General features: G+C 39.6%; 1 protein-coding gene across 1 annotated transcript in view; it reads right to left on the bottom strand.

Moving 5' to 3' along the window:
• The window catches only part of ADGB (androglobin), a 130,584-nt gene extending 116,353 nt beyond the window's left edge, over window positions 1–14,231 (bottom strand). Inside the window, exon 1 of the mRNA XM_074820698.1 lies at window positions 14,122–14,231. Within this exon, the coding sequence (XP_074676799.1) occupies window positions 14,122–14,198 (77 nt within the window). The 5' untranslated portion in view covers window positions 14,199–14,231. The remainder of the gene's footprint in view (window positions 1–14,121) is intronic.
• Between the last annotated feature and the right edge of the window lie 2,095 nt (window positions 14,232–16,326).

Genomic DNA, 16,326 nt, shown 5'->3' with positions numbered 1-16,326 from the left:
ATATTTATATGCTAGCCTTTCTGTAGACTCAATGATTATGAGTTTGGTCTTCATTTGATTCACTCTATTAAGAATTTGTTTATCTCCACAGCAGAGCATTTATTTCTAAATAACTGCCAACAGGCCATCACTTCATTCCATCTTAGTGCTCCCTGTAGGTGTTTTAAATGGTCATGAACATTACCCATAGCATGTCTTAAAGATTAAAAAATAAACTGTGAATTTGATTATAACAATATCCCAACAGAAGACAAAATCTTTGATGCTCATCATTTTCACCTTGTTCCCTGTAGATTGTTGCCAATCTTTTATCTTTCATTAAATATTAGTTATTCTTTCCATGAAATATCTGCAACCATTACACTGTAAAGATTAATTTCACTAAAGCCCCAGAAAATACAGTATTAACATATATCTGATGTCACACTGACTACAGTTCTTGGGATGGCAAATAATTAATGGAAATGATTCAGTAACAGGACATCATATTTAAGTAATTAGTATCTAGAATGCCAGTGAATGAGGCTCAGAGCTGAAACTTTCATCCTTCTTCCCTCCTTTGACTCCTTTAGATGCTCTGAACTCCTCTATATGTATAGAAGTAAGAGCAATCTGAAGGAAGACATAGGAGTGAGGAATCTCACTTCCCCAGTGGATATCAACGTTGAGTCACAGGGAGATGAGAATTTTGGGCTCTTTCCACTTACCAGGAAGCGGTATAGAAAAATGTGTCCCTTCACTTGGACTGTTTGAGCAGCCAGAAGAAACAATTTCTAGCCCCACTAAAGGCTTTTATGTTAGGAAAAAGAGGGCAGAGAACAAGCACATGGCTCAACTTCTACTCCAAACATGCCCTGTGGGGAAGCCACTTAACTTTTTCCCTAATCTCTTCAGAACTCAAAGACAAAAGGCCCCTCTGAAGACGTTATTTTAGTGCAGAAAGTTCTTTTAAACTCTAATCACTGAATTATTTTTTTTTTAAAGTAGCATTTGAGTATCCTAGAAACCCACAGCAGAAACCATGGCAACACTCAAGTTCATAAGAATCTGGAAAGGATTTGAGAACATTTGACCAAGTATCAGTAACTGTGCCAAAATGATTTGCTCCTTTTCTTCATACCTAGTGCCATTCTTCAGAAGAGGAATGAACAGAATGAGTCATGATCAGACGATCTAATAAACAGCTAAGGCAATACAGTCTTCTCTTTATTATTAGTATAGTCAGCAGCAGTTACAAAATAAACCAAAAATGTGTATGTGTTGTTTACAGTAACTTACCATTATTCTTATCTCGGACACTGGAGCCAAAACTTAAAAGGACTCTCTGCAGAAGAAAAATACATTAGTGTAAATGCTCAGAGCTCTCATGTTTGTGGAGAGACTCAAGCCATGGATGCAGTTCAGGTACAATGACCAGAACAAATAATTGTAAAGCATCTAAGTTGCAATGATAATTGCCTGCAAAGCCTATCACAACAGGTTTTGTTGTGATTTCACTTTTGTGTACTGGCGTAGGATTTCTTCCTCAAAAAGCACCGAGTGCTTTCTGTGTGAAGCAAGATCAAACTGTGGAAAATTAAAGTGATGGTGGAACGAAAAGATGACTACCAACTGATTATTCTTTATAGGCATATTATTTTCAAAGGAGTCTGAAAGTCTATTACACTTTCAAGTGTAATATTCTCCTTTCTAAACATAGCTGACATCCTTGTAGGTGTCAGACAAACTACTAATAGACTTCAGCAACTTGCCAAGAATGAGCCTATTTCAAATGCACACACATTTGCTAAGAGAGGATGGTTACCTAGCCTCACATTTAGCCTTACCAGCTAGAAGTCCACGTTTTCTTTTTTTTTTATTTGTCTGCATATTAATGGGAGGTGAGATGTTCCTTCTTGGTTTGCTTTCCAGGTTACAGAACAGAGAAAAAAAGCACCACATGCCAAATCCCTTGCCTAAATTCCACACAGTGTTGTTTCCTGGACATTATTTCAAAGAAAAATTGATAGAAAGTAGTGGCCTAGAAGCACTGTTGTTTTTAAAACTTTTTTTTTTAGGTTGTTCTCCTATTTTCAGCTGGATTCCATTTGTTGCCCTATAAACATTGTCTGTATTTTAGCCTTTATAATTTTAAAATTCCAGCTAAATTTGAGTATCTTTCTTTAAAAGTTTGGATCAGTTATTATCAACATAATTCAGACTTTTGTTATTTTGATCCATTTATACCAACTATACCTTTTTTTGCTATATAAAAGTTTGAACTGACAAAAAAGTCAGAAATTTAATATAAAAAGCAGAATAGAGGACTAGACTGGTGCCATGTGTTAAGAGAAAAAAAATGAAGTTGCATTCAAAAAACTGATGACAAATAGAGTGATAAGGCAATTGATTATTTCATGTAGATCACAACAGATTTTTTTTACTTTGTGTGACTAAACCTTAGCAAAACTAAAACAAAAATACATTTTTTCATATATTTTGGAAGAAATTACGTGAAATCCAACCTTCATGTTCATAGCAAGCTCATCCACAGTGTTAGAATTGTGGACTCATTTTTAACCTTCTATTTTTGCATTCCAGGAAGAATAGTTTGTATTGCACAAATGATCATTAAATGGCTCAAAGACAGAAGCAAAATCAGGTGAAGCTACAGACTTCAGAAAGAATAGTGTGGACACTGCTGCTTTCAACAGCAGCATGAATCAAGACTCTGTGGCCTGAGAGAGCAATGTCAGAAAAGCTCAGCTTGCCATTTTCAGTGGCAAGACCCAGCTGTAGTAAAAATTCTCTGCTCCTGATTCTATGGAGCCAGAGGTCTGCTGTCAAAAAGCTTTTAATATGGAATGGAAAAAAATACTATTTTACATATTTGAAAAATATTCTTTTGATAATGGAAGGTATTAGATGGCCTGGAAGTCATTCGTCAGCTTTTCATGTTCTACTGCACTGGGGTCACTTAGACTTTTAAAAGACATCCTTCACTTTTTTTGGTTTTTTTTGAATTTACATTCCCAAGTGTGGAACACTGAAGATTAATCCCAAGAGATGTCTGCTTAAGCAGAAATCTTGCAATACCTAGCTCTTAAATGAACACTTTTAATCTATAGAAACAAAGACAGTTTACAGAGGGCTTTATATCAACTTTTACAGGTGGAAATATGATATACCAATACCTAGCTAGAGTTAGCAAGGGCCTGGAAAGAGGAGTCCCATTTCTGATGATTTTCAGGTGCCAATCTCAGCCAAAAGAAGTGATCTCTGACCGATTCTTCCAAGGTGGTTGCCTCTGGGTTGTGCTCCAGGTGGGATTGTTGTCAGCTAGCCCAAATCCTTTACCGTTACCTGGTTTCAAAAGGTGGAGGTGACAGGCCATGTGAACAGAATGCAGACTACCACAGGCACCAAGGGGTCCCAGCTGCATCTTGCAGTCTTTCAACAAGTCACAGACTGGAGTGTAAGTAACATCAAGACCCAACTTGCAGACCAAATTTCTGTTCGATCAATGCACTGTCCTTCCAACTAGTAGCAAATGACTACGGGTTATATAGTTCTCAGTTACTGATAACACTTCAAGATCAGGAGCTATCTGTCATTATGATTGATCAGTTAATATCTCTGTTCCAAGTACAGTCAAGGAAAGGAAATAAAACACTAGGACACATTAGAAGCAAGATGCCTGATACAAGAAATTAGTACAGTGCCACTCAGCATTATTAATTTTATGTCCTTTGCATGAAATACTATGTCTGGTTCAGTTGCCCTAGCAATATAAAAATAACTTTGGAAATTCAGTGACAGGCAATGGTTTAGAGTATGGAGGAATAACAAAGTGTTAACGTACAAAATCCTGAGTAGTACAGATAAGAGTGTATTATTTATCTGTTCTCATGACACAAGAAAAATAATGCATCTAACAAAACACAGCAAATTTAAAACTGGTAAAAGGAAACATCTGACCACTCAGCACATAATTAGCAGCAGAACCCTTTTACAACAGGTGCAACTCAGGTGAGAATAATGATCTGTAGCTTCTGGAACAGCCTATCTCAAGTAGCACATGCCTCTGTCAAACTCAGGACAAAAAAAGAAAAAAAGGAATGCACCGCTTGGGGGATCTTAGTTCCACTCCACTGAGCTCTGTGTGAGAAACCACTAACAGTACAGTCACAAAGCATCCACTTGTTCTGGTTGTCCTCCAAGGCAGGAAGCTGACGATCTCTTTCCAAATCCTTTTTTACTGTACCTGATTCAAGAGGGAATCTGAAGTCATGTTTCCCCATATAATTGTACAGTACCTTAGAAACTGTGGAACCAGTAACTTTTCTGAGGTTTTTTTTCCCAGCGCTAGGAAGACTGCAGCACTTCTTTCCGTAGTAGAGTTTGGTTCTCAAGTATCTTTTAAGAACTGTGCTTTGCTCCTTTCTTTAGCACTCCTTCCTTGTTGGCTTCTATAAAATCCTTTTGTGCCTTCTAAATGCACCTGGGTAATTAACTAAGAACTAAAAATCTCTGCATGGCAGAGCATGTCAGTACTTCTGTGGATTTAGGACAACTCATTTACAAAGCACTTAGCATGCATCGATAAGAAAACCAGGAAATCACATTTCTTCAGTGGTGGTTACAGAGAACTCACAGAAGAAACTAAAGACCATTCAGTTTAAGCAGACGAATAACCCATGGCAAACAGAGTCTCTAGCATGATACTTTAAGAATGCTCTCCAGTTTCAAAGCACAATTATTACTATCTTTCTTTTGACAGTGCTTTTTCTGCTATATAGTTCTGCTGAAAGCTGCTTCTTTCTATTACATTGTTCATTACACTGTTCATTGTAATAGAAGTCTAGACTTCAACTGCACGGTTTGATTGCACTGTCTCCAACCAATGGCTCATGGGGAGTGTCTGCCTGCAAGATCCTCTGACATTGCTTTGAGTTCCATGGAAGGAAAAACCTAAAACTACAGCATTTAGTGTGATATTGCCACTGGTATATTACTTAATGTTTTCATACCCATGAGTCCATGAAGTTTGAAATCTACAGATGAGCTCTCAGGGGTTCATTGGTTTAATTAGAATTAACTAGGAAAACTAATTTGAATATGTAATTTCCTAATTGAAATGCAATCTAGTTAATAAAAAATTCAATTTACTGGTTGGATTATATGCTATTTTAATATGTATATCTCATCTACTTGGGGAAGAACCCATTGTCTCACTACAAAGCATGAAACTAAAAAAGAAGAAAAAATAAAAAGTACTAACAAATTGACTATATAGACGAAAGTTGTACTGTGTTTACACACTGAAACATTTCAATGAATGAAGCACAGATGCTGAAAGCAAGATCTTCATCTTTCTGGCCAGAAAATGCTAACACTAAAATTCTGTGTGTGCGTAACTTTATTTCTGAGACTAAAAAAATACTGGCCTTGAAAATACGAGTTATGTACAGAACAAATAATCAAAGACAATAAATGAAAAGCAGGTATTTTATGCTCAGGAAGGACAATGCAGACTCTTCAGGAATGTCTCTAGTTTTTGTTAGATTACAATTTAGGTATTAGTACAATAGTACAGTAAAAGAGTTCGCAGATGCACATTGATGCAATAAATAACTTCTGAAGAACAATCATGAACCAAAGAATTTCACCCAAATTGCACCTAAGATCCTAACACATTTATCCACTAGCATTACTATGTCTGGGGAAAGTATGCATGTGCATGACAGTAACATTTGCTCAGTGTTTTCAGATGGTTAAATTTTAAGCTACATAGACCCCTAAGAATACTTACCTGAGGAACATACTCCCCTTAACTCTGCAGTTGGACATCCTGGAATCATGGGCCATTACAGATTTATGTTGCTTCTGAATTATTTGAGAAAACAGGAAATGCCTTGTCATATTGGTAATGCAAACTGCCAATAAACCCTTCCAAAAGGGTTTATGGACAGCCATTCAAAGCAAAAGAATTCTGTTTATCTTCTGAGTGATTGCAATTAACAGCCTGCTAAATGAGACCATGATCTTAAAATGCCTGTTCCTCGAGATTATCAGGACAGTAGCTGCCAACTGGAAATGAACAACTGCTGTAGCTCAAGATATACCACAGCTCACTCCCAGACTCCTGTGAAGCTTTAACTGGCTTTGGTGAGGCATATGGTTAGGAAGGATCTGAACTGAGATATTTGAGATGAAAGAGTGTACTGGGTCTGGCTGAGCTGGAATTGGTTTTCTCCTATAGCAGCCCTCATGGTGCTGTGTTTTATGTTGGGAGCTGGCAGGGTGTCGATAGCACACTGGTGTTGTGGCTACTGCTGAGTAGTGCTTACGCAGCACCAAGGCTCCTTCCGACATTTTCTCCCCCCCAGTGGGACGGGGTGGGCAAGATCTTGGGAGGGGACACAACCAGGACAGCTGACCCGAACTGACCAAAGGGATATTCCATACCATATGACGTCTGCTCGAGTATAAAGCTGGGAAAAAGGAGGAAGGGGGTCACCCTTGGTCCTCCGAGGCAACCACTACGCGTACCAGAGCCCTGCTTCCTGAGAAGGCCTGACATCACCTGTTAACGCTTCTGCGTGCAGACCTTTGCTTATATTAAAACTGCATTTGTTTTACCCACAAGGGTTGGTTTGGTTTTTTTTTTTTTTTTTCTCCTATCTTATTTTCTTTTCCCTTTTTGCCCCGTTGAGGAAAAAAAGGGGAAGGGGGGGAAGTGATAGAGCGACTTGGTGGGTACCTGGCATTTAGCCAAGGTCAAACCACCACAAAGAGACACCTGAGTTACCCAAAATCAGCTTTGTAGTAAGGGTATAATATCTTGTAGTACATTGCCAGTTACAATTGTAAAGAAGGTTATGAATGCAGTGAAAGTCTAAATTTCTTCATATAAATCTTCCTTCCCTTGCAAAGTCAAGTAATTAGCTGTACTGGTTTTGGCTAGGATTGAGTTAAATTACTTCACAGTAGCTTGTTTGTATGGGACTACGTTTTGGATTTGTGATGAAAACAGTGTTGATAACACAGGGATGTTTCAGCTTACACAGCATCAAGGCCTCTTCTTGTTCTTACACCACCCCACCTGTGAGTAGACTGGGGGTGCACAAGAAGGGACCAGAGGGGACACAGCCTGGACAGCTGACCACAAAATTACCAAAGAGATATTCCTTACTATATAACACCACGCTCAGCAATAAAAGCTGGGGGGAGAAGAAGGAAGAGGGGGACATTTGGAGTGATAGCGTTTGTCTTCCCACATAACCGCTATGTGTGATGGAGCCCAGCTTTCCTGGAGATGGCTGAACAGCTGCCTGCTGATGGAAAGCAGTGAATTAATTCCTCATTTTGTTTTGCTTATGCGTGCAGCTTTTGCTTTACCTATTAAGCTGTCTTTACCTCAACCCACAAGTTTTTGCACTTTTACCCAGATTCTCTCCCTCATTCTGTGGGGTGTGATAGTAAGCGAGCAGCTGTGTGGGGCTGAGCTGCCTACAGGGGCTAAACCATGACACTCGTATGCTTTGAACTCAAGCACTATGTTTATCATAACCATAACCTCAAAACTAACTGTATTTTTAAAGACAGCTCGGTTTCCAATAAGTGGGGCAGAATTAACCATAAAATGGATATGTTTAATCCCACAATTGAAAAAATTAGGACTAGTATTCTCAATGCCTTTTGTTCAAAATTTTAGCTCTGTTTCAAGCCCCTAGCAGAGCCACCGAGCCATACTCATCTCTGACTGAAGCTCATGCAAGGTCAAAAACATGCATAAGCATCTACGTACGAATCTAACTAGCTTTTACAATAATATAGCAACCCCTTCTCTCAATAACGCATATGTTGCAAGGTACGTTGCAAAACAAAGATACACCACTAAGCTACCCTCTTGGACCACAAACATAAGAAGGGGAGTACTGAGTCAGAGCAAGGGTGAACTACAGCCCAACATGTTGTCTCAAACAATACTCGCAATTGAAAGCCTACAAAGAGCATAAAGGCATATATAGTATATTTCTCCAATACTTTGATAGTCTCCGATCAGTTTTAGCTCAAGCACTTCTTGAGCTATATGTGGTTGCTATGTATGTATATAATCTTCAGAGGATTTCTTTTCCACAAACTTGTGCCATGACCCCATGTAAATTTTTAGTGCCCATTAAAACTTCCACTAACCAACACGAGTGCTCCAGCCCAACACTAAAAGCAGCCCCAAGTTCAACCACCATGCCATTATCCACTAGACACTAGTTCTTGCTATTCCCAAACCTTAATCTAGTGAACTCCACCCAAAACATCAAAATCTGTCCAGTCTATATTCTCTAAACCACTGCTGCAGCCTAAACCTTAAGAATACTTACCTGAGGAACACATGCTGGCAGTGGATAAAATCTCAATCACAAGCTTTGACTGAATCTTTATCCTAGGCATACAGGAATTCAAGCACAAATTAGCAGTGCTGCTATTTTTTCTGTTCTTACTGTCCCAGCCTTTAATCTTAATAACAAATGTTAGGTAATCCTAGGCTTTGGTGCAGCAACCCACTGTACAACAGCAGTGCAGCAACCTGCTACTCACTGCAATCAATCAGGCACACAGCTAAACTTAAGTCACTTCTTCCAGCCAGTCCAGGTTTCAGCCTGTCTCTGCAGGTCCTTAAGGATCCAACAGCAGGAAATACTGCTCTTAGTTACTGCTCTCCCTAAAAAGAACTCCAGCACCACTCTGACCTTCCCCTAAACATCTGTGACCTCTGCCTGTGCCACAATTATCCCTAAATCACTTGCTTCTCTTGGCACTGACCATTAACTCCTCACTTCTGTCCCTAATAACCCAGAGCCTAATTCAGATAGATGTTGATGACTCAAGTTTAATTCAGAAGATTGGGCTTGATGGCATACAGCTTCATCAAATTCAATTAAAAAGCATTTTAATTCATTATCCATTCTTACTAGCCAGAATCTCTTTCAGTGCTGACAAAGACATCAATTCCTATTCACTATAGCCATTGAAACCTGGGAAAAATCAGATTCTGAGTAGCCTCTAATGGTGCAATTAAGAAAAGCTATAAGGACCGCAGTTCTTTTGAGCTCTTCAGGCCATCATCTCTAGCTACTGCCTAGATCCTGAAGGAAACTGCTACCTAATTAGAAAGGAGTAATGAAGAGAGACCCAGTGGAGCATCCTGCAGAGATCTACACAAAGTCTGGCTTAGCGACTCCAAAGGAATTTTCTTGCCTTCTCCATATGCGTCTGAGGTCCCACTCCAGCATCACAATATATCCACCAATAATCCCCATCCATCTTCCACGGCGCAGATGTACTGTGCTGACTGTTGTATGCATTTACAGGGGAAAAAGAAACCTGATCTCACTAGAAATCAAGCAAAGTAATTTTAAGGTGATCAAAATATATTGCCCAGATGTTTGTACACATTACTCTGAGAAAGCTTCTGCATTAACATTATCCACAAGACTTGAAGTTATAACACTGTAATTCTTTGTGGTAAACATTGACAGCTCTCAGGATTTTTTTTACAAAATATTTCTAAAAACTATCAGCCTTTTTTCTTTTTTATACTATTGACATTTCTATTCAGTATTTGTCATTAAAGACATATAAAAATAGCATTTACTATCAGAAAGACGATATTAGACCAAAGAGAAGATATTTTTTCCATTTTTATCCCCGCAACTGAACTGCAAGTGTGTTCAAAAGAAAAAGGCGATCCTCAGGGAAAGCCTGTCTTGCAAATATCACTGAATACTAAACATTCAAGGCAACATTTTCTCAAGCAACCTGCAAACATCCATTCCTCTTTCAGATACAGATGTAGTAACATTACTTAAATTCTCATACACTTACACAAAATTTGTACATTACAAGTTGTCTCACAAATGCACTGAACAAGCTGGGTAACAGAATGAACATACACAGATGTCAATGAAGTGTCTAATAAGTAATTGTCCTATTTCCAATCCACACAGCTTCAATCTTACAGGGGGTGTGTTAAGATATAGTTCTAATCTCCACAACCCACTGAAAAAACGACTTGGTAAATTGCCTTTGATAAAACATTTATGATCATTACTAACACTTGCCTACTATTAGGAGAAAATCATTACCTGAGGAAACAGAGAACAATCTATCCAACACAGGGATTACCAACCAAAATGAGGACTAAGTCATAGGGTTACGCAGTACAGTTGTTTTATCACTGTGTTCAGTAGTTTTTCTCAACAATTATAAATATTAAGAGCATCAGTATTAATCATTTTGTCCCAGAGTAGACTCATGCAGAATCAGCTCTGTACTATTCTGATTTTTCTTGATAATAATCATGTAGATTTAGCCTTAAATCAGAAAATTGAACATTCTCTGCATTTGGGGCTAGAAATGTACTTTCTAGTAAATGAATGACATTTACATCTTCTTCTCATGGCCCTGCAAACACAGAATATCTTTACTGTAATACAGGTATTCCTTACTATACAGCACCCTTCCATTTCCAAATAACGAAATAACATGTCAATCTGTCTGCTGTCAATTGCATTCCCATCATTCCAACATCACAAATCCTATGACAAAGGGGAAAGCACTCTAGAAGCAATGTTGAAAATTGAAAAATGAAACATAGCTTCCATTTTGCATAAATCACCAATGTGTCATTCTGTAGTTTTGACCATAAGCCTGACCCAAATAAAAAGCTCCCTGTAGACTTTAGCAGACTGTAGTTCAAAAATTGAAACTGCCTAGTTGCTTGTTCTCTCCATAGAAATACTTTAGTTTACAGCAGTGGTCTCCAAAGCAGGGTGTGTTGTGCACAAGGAAGAACATATTAGAACTTCAGTATTGCATGTATATAATTTATAAATAAATAAATGTACATGTATTGCGGGTGTGTGCTCAAAATGTTATACTGATAGGGTTGCATGATCAAAAAAGTTCAGAGACCACCGGCTTATATCATAACTAAAGAAAAGAAATACGATTCGATGTTTCAGTCCTTTCAGAGGGACTAAAAATGCTAAAATATTGTTTCAAGACAAAAATTTATTTACACAAAAGTTTAGAATAAGCTGTCACTAGCTTTTCTTCATTTAAATTCATTATCTACAGCTCAACAGATGCTAAAGTAAAATGTTTCCTGACAGCTTAAACAAGAAGGTTTATAAGGTCAGTTGCTGAACTTGGCAAGACATGAATTGACCTAAACCAACATTTTTTCATCCATCCATCCATCCATCCATCCATCCATCCATCCATCCAAAGGCCTTAGTAATATTTCAGAACAATAAAAAGTGAAGAGGGATAGGTTAGTCAGGAAATTAGTATCAGAGTTGCTGTAACTTTAGGTTTTTTGTGTCACAGATTTCCTGTTTTCTTTTACATTACCAACATTTCTAGTAATATATATACTAATATAAACACACAAACATAAAGGTAGTTCTGTGTACTAAAAGCTGTTCCGTCAAATAAGATTTTTTTCTTTAAAAATAATTAAAAAAAGGTCACTTCATCTCTTCATATGCCTGAATATTGTTCAGGACAGTAAGATGCCATATGGAAATGTATACTGCACATACAACCTGACTAGATGCTTACTGCTGAGAGTTACTCCTGTTTACAAGTTTACAAGTGCACTCTGTTATCACAATGACAGAACAGATAAACCCGAAAGTCATGCTAGTGTTTAAACAGAAGTTACAGGATTAATGAAAAAAATAAATACAAACTATATAATCTGTGTTATGAAGGTTCTGCATTACAGTCAGGCTACCGTAACAGTTTCTTCCATAGTCTAGTAACATAAGTCACTAAACCACCATTAGGATATCTTCAAGCTACCACACTTTATGTAAAACAGCTTTAGTGAAGGGAGTAAATATTCCTCTGCTCTGATTCTTAGCTAACATTGAATTAACATTGGCATATGCTCGACATTAGTTCCATTGCAATTAGTTGATAATTGCAGAGATAAATCATCTCCAGTCCTTAAGGTCCAACATGAGATTTCAAATATAACATGAGTATATCTCCTAGACTGCATTTCAGAGGTGTTTCTGTAAAGCTTAATATCATTCAAATAGTTTGTAACTATTCTCATCTCAACCTGACACTGGGAAAATAATTTTCTGATTTATCCATCGTGGTCTCATTTAATATAGCCTAAAGTAACAATGTACAAAAGAAAAAGATGGATACTGTTCTAGATAATCTGATACAAATAACTGATTTCATAAGAATGATTCTTTACAAATTATTATGTATGATACAGGACAGAATTAACAATTTTACTATATAAAAACTACGTATTGTTAGACTCAAAAAAAAAAAGATGTATCTTAATTTAATGGAAGAGCTAAAACATTCTCACACAGGAAGAATGCCTATTAGGGGACAAAATCTGAAATACCGGACAAAATCTTTTGGATGATAGCCCATTTAGTTTCACATACACTGAAAAGTAAGAAAATATTTCTTTTTCTCTAACAGTGATAAAAAGTAAAAGTGTGCCTGACAGCTTAGATATCATCAGAAAAGATTGATAAACTGCTTGAAGCAGTAAATATGAGGGGCTGTATGGCTGTGGTCAAAACAAACAAAAAAGTTACTAAGCAAATGGACACAGTGAAGAGAAGGGAGGAATTAGAGATATTGGCTGCCTGCAACAACAGAGAAGTTATCAAAATGGAAATCAAGGTGTGAAATGCAAAACAGATGTATAAAAATATGAAATAAGAAACTACTTTGTAGCAAAGGCTGGGTAACTGCATATGAAATAAGAACAAAGGGGCTTTTGAAAATTCATTTCAAGAAAGAAATAAGCAATACAACTGAAACCTCTGTTTATGGCAGGAAAAAGAAGAGCACGCTTACATACTTTAGGATGAGAAAGCTGCTCAAAACATAAGAAATAGAACGCAAAGGTCAAAATAGCAACAGTGAAAGAAAGTCAGTGTTTTCTATTTATTTATTTATTTGTCTTTGCAGGGAAAAATACACATTTCACAGAAATATACAAATTCACACTAAATACCTAGCAAATAGTGATTCATTTTAAAATATCTCAAGAGACACTACTCACACAGAAACATTTAAGAAACGAATAGGAAGAATGGGTTTTTTTGTAATGCTTAATATCCTCAGATTCATTATAACATACAGCAAACATTCAAGGCACTGAGAGTTGTATTTTCCTTCTGTAGATGAAACTGATGTGCTGTAAGAGTTGTTAACCATTTTGCCCTGAAAACTTCAACCAGCTTAGATCCTCCACCTGGTGAGAATGGAGCATGTATTCCCAAAATTATTGTCCCTATTTGCAGCTTCGAAATTCTTTTCAACCTAAACATCATTTCAGTGAACACTTCTGTTAGCTCTTAATTGTAAGTTGATCGCTTCGTACTGTGAGCTGTGGCCAACACGCTGCCCCTGGCATACAGAAACGGCCACTCTGCAAAGCCACCCAGCTGTGTCCCCCGTGTGCCACGGTCTTCTCGTTCCCTCCCGCTGCTCTCCTCAAGGTCCCGGGGCCCCTCTCTACTCGCCCGGGTACGGCACAAGATACACGCAACATCGCTTTGGCAGGATGACGCTACTGGACAGGTGCAGGAGAAAGTACAACTTCCACACCCAGCTGGGCCTCCAGTTTGTTTAAGAAAGAAAATAAAACATGCAACAACCACCACCAAACCCCGCCTTGCCTACTGAACCCGCTTTTCATGAAGTATCCACCTGAGCAACTAAACTTTCTTAGCGTTGGTTATCTGCGGGCACAGGACTGCGGGCAAGCGCCTCCGCCCCACCTGCGTCCAGCCTGTGGCGACAAGGCCGCGGCACTGAGCTGTGGCCGGCAGAAGGCGGCACCAGGTCGCCCGGCTCGGCCCAGCCCCGCCGCCCGCTGGCCCTGACGCCCGCCCGGGCCCGGGGTCCGAGACCTGAGGCGGCGGACGGCCGGGCGACCCGCGGGGGTGGCCGAGCCCCCTCTCCGGGAGCGGCCGCAGCAGCCCCGGCCGGACGCCCTGACCCGCCCGCCCGCCTGGCCCCCCGCGGGCGGCCGGCGTGAGAGGGCACCCCTTCTCCCGCGCCTCCCGCCCTCCCTCCCGGGGCTCTTACTCTTTGGCGGAGGCGCCCAGCAGCCCGGAGCTGTTTCGGCTGCCGAGCTCCTTCTTCTTGCTCCCCTTGGAGGCCATGGCCGCGGGCCCCGCCGCGTCCGCCGCGTTGCCGGGCGACCCGGCCCGCCGCAGGTAGCGGCTCCAGCGCCGCCCCGCGGCCCAATAGCCCCGCGGCCAGCCCGGCCCCGGCGTTACCGCCAGCCCCCGACGGCGCGAGGCGGCCCGGCAGGGCCCCGCCGCGGAGGAGGGCAGCGGACGGGCAGAGGCTGAGGGGTCCCGCCCGCGCAACGCCCCCGCCGCCGTCTTCGAGGAACTAAAAATCGGATGTAAAGTGCCTTTGCGGAAAAGGCTTAGCTTTGAAAGTGATGAAATGCTGCTGCCTGAGCTCATGCGGGAGCTTCAAGGATCGCTCCGAAGACGGCAATTTGGGGGGGGGGGGGGGGGGGGGGGAAGACATTTTAAAACCGCAGTTTAGTTGTAAATACTATAATCGCATGACTAAGTTTCTGTTGAACAATTAAAAGAGCAAGAGCAAAAAAGTACCAATTCGAAATGGTTGCAATTTTTGGCCCCTTTTTATAGCAGTACATATGAACCACACGAGAAGGAAGCAAAAAATAATTAGTACTGGAGCCTGGAGAGAGGTTTTAGAGCCGGACTGTGCAAGTATGTATTTTCTTTTTTAATTTTAAAATGATGCAACTAATTCCTGATACAAGGCCTGTAATTACCAAAGTGAATGGAGTTTCACCAAGATTGGGTAAAACTAACATTAATCAGCTACTTTTGAATTCAGCAGATACCTGATTTCAGCCAAACTAAGGAAACTTTTTCAGATACATTCCAGGGATAGTGTTATTGCCAACAACTCCTATTTCTAATTTTCAACCTATTTGCTATTTCCCAGGTTATAGTCTGTGATGAAAAATCCATGATAAACCAAAACGTACTTCTTTGCTTATTTTTATTCAAGCTCAGTCTTTCTGAAATATAAAAATCAATGAAAATTTATTTGTCAAATTGCAGAGGGCATGAACAGATCAAAAGATACAAGGAAAAATATTCAGATGTTGCTGCATCTAGAGGCTTGTTTTAGACAAATGTCAGATCTTGATTTATATCAAGATGACAGAAGGCCAGATATATACTTCTAAATTTGAAAGTGGAAAATTCTTCCACATCTTTGCATTTCCTTCAGCATTATGTCCAACAGCATCCATTTTAAATAAGGTACCTTGGGACACTTCTCACTTGAGAACCAAGTAAACGTTTTAGGTTTATTTATTTCTTTTCAAACTGGTCTCTCTTCAGACAATTACACTATCAAATACTGATCGGGGCATGCAGATGAATAGCAGAGGCAGTGGTGAGTTCAAACAGCTGGCTACTGCTTCAGTACCAGCGCAGGGCTGTTAACCTCCACACCTTGCTGGAAGCCGATGCAAACTTGCAGACTGAAGCTGGAACTTAGAGGAATGAGTTTGTAACAGAGAACATGGATAAAACTACCTCAGATCATCTGTGATTTCCATCTATTCCTCTGAATCCCCTTTCCTATATTCATTGGGCAGAGAAACTACTATGGAAAAGTGTCTATGAAACATAGGTGTAAGAGGCACCTGTGAAAATTTTCCTACTAGGGAAACTTCCTTCCTGATCCCACTGCAGATGACCAGTGAGGTTTTCAACTTCCCAGCAAATATAATTCTTGTAATACAAATTAGGTGAAAACAGAAAAGGAACTGAAATTTCAGGGCATCTGTCTGTAAACGTTTTTGGGTGGTGAAGGAGGAAGGACAGAAATAGAAGAGAAGGTATGTAAGCTACAGAGCCCTTCATTCTTTGCTCTGTTAAACGATAGCTGCTACATATGAAGTTCAAAATGCAACTTTTACCATAAAATTCTACAATACATTTGTGATGGCATTCAAAGCATGTATCTAGGTGCTTTGTGAAGAAAAAAAGGATCTCAAGCTTTTGCATCCATCAAGCTACATCTTTTTATTTATCCAATACCTTAATTTAGAATTCCATAACCTAACAGCAATGACAAGGGCAGCTTGTTTGGAAATAGAAGTTAATCTGAATTTTAAAAAAGCTAGTTTTCTAACTGGCAAGGAATCTGCAAGGTCAAATCAGCTGTTTCACTGGCCTAGTGTCTCCATCCATGAAGTACATATGACAGATACTCCCTGAAGGAAAAAGT

The sequence above is a fragment of the Strix aluco genome, chromosome 3, assembly GCF_031877795.1.
Source record: "Strix aluco isolate bStrAlu1 chromosome 3, bStrAlu1.hap1, whole genome shotgun sequence".
Classification (NCBI taxonomy): domain Eukaryota; kingdom Metazoa; phylum Chordata; class Aves; order Strigiformes; family Strigidae; genus Strix; species Strix aluco.
The sequence above is the reverse complement of the archived record's forward strand: the minus strand, read 5'-3'. Positions and strand labels throughout refer to the sequence as shown.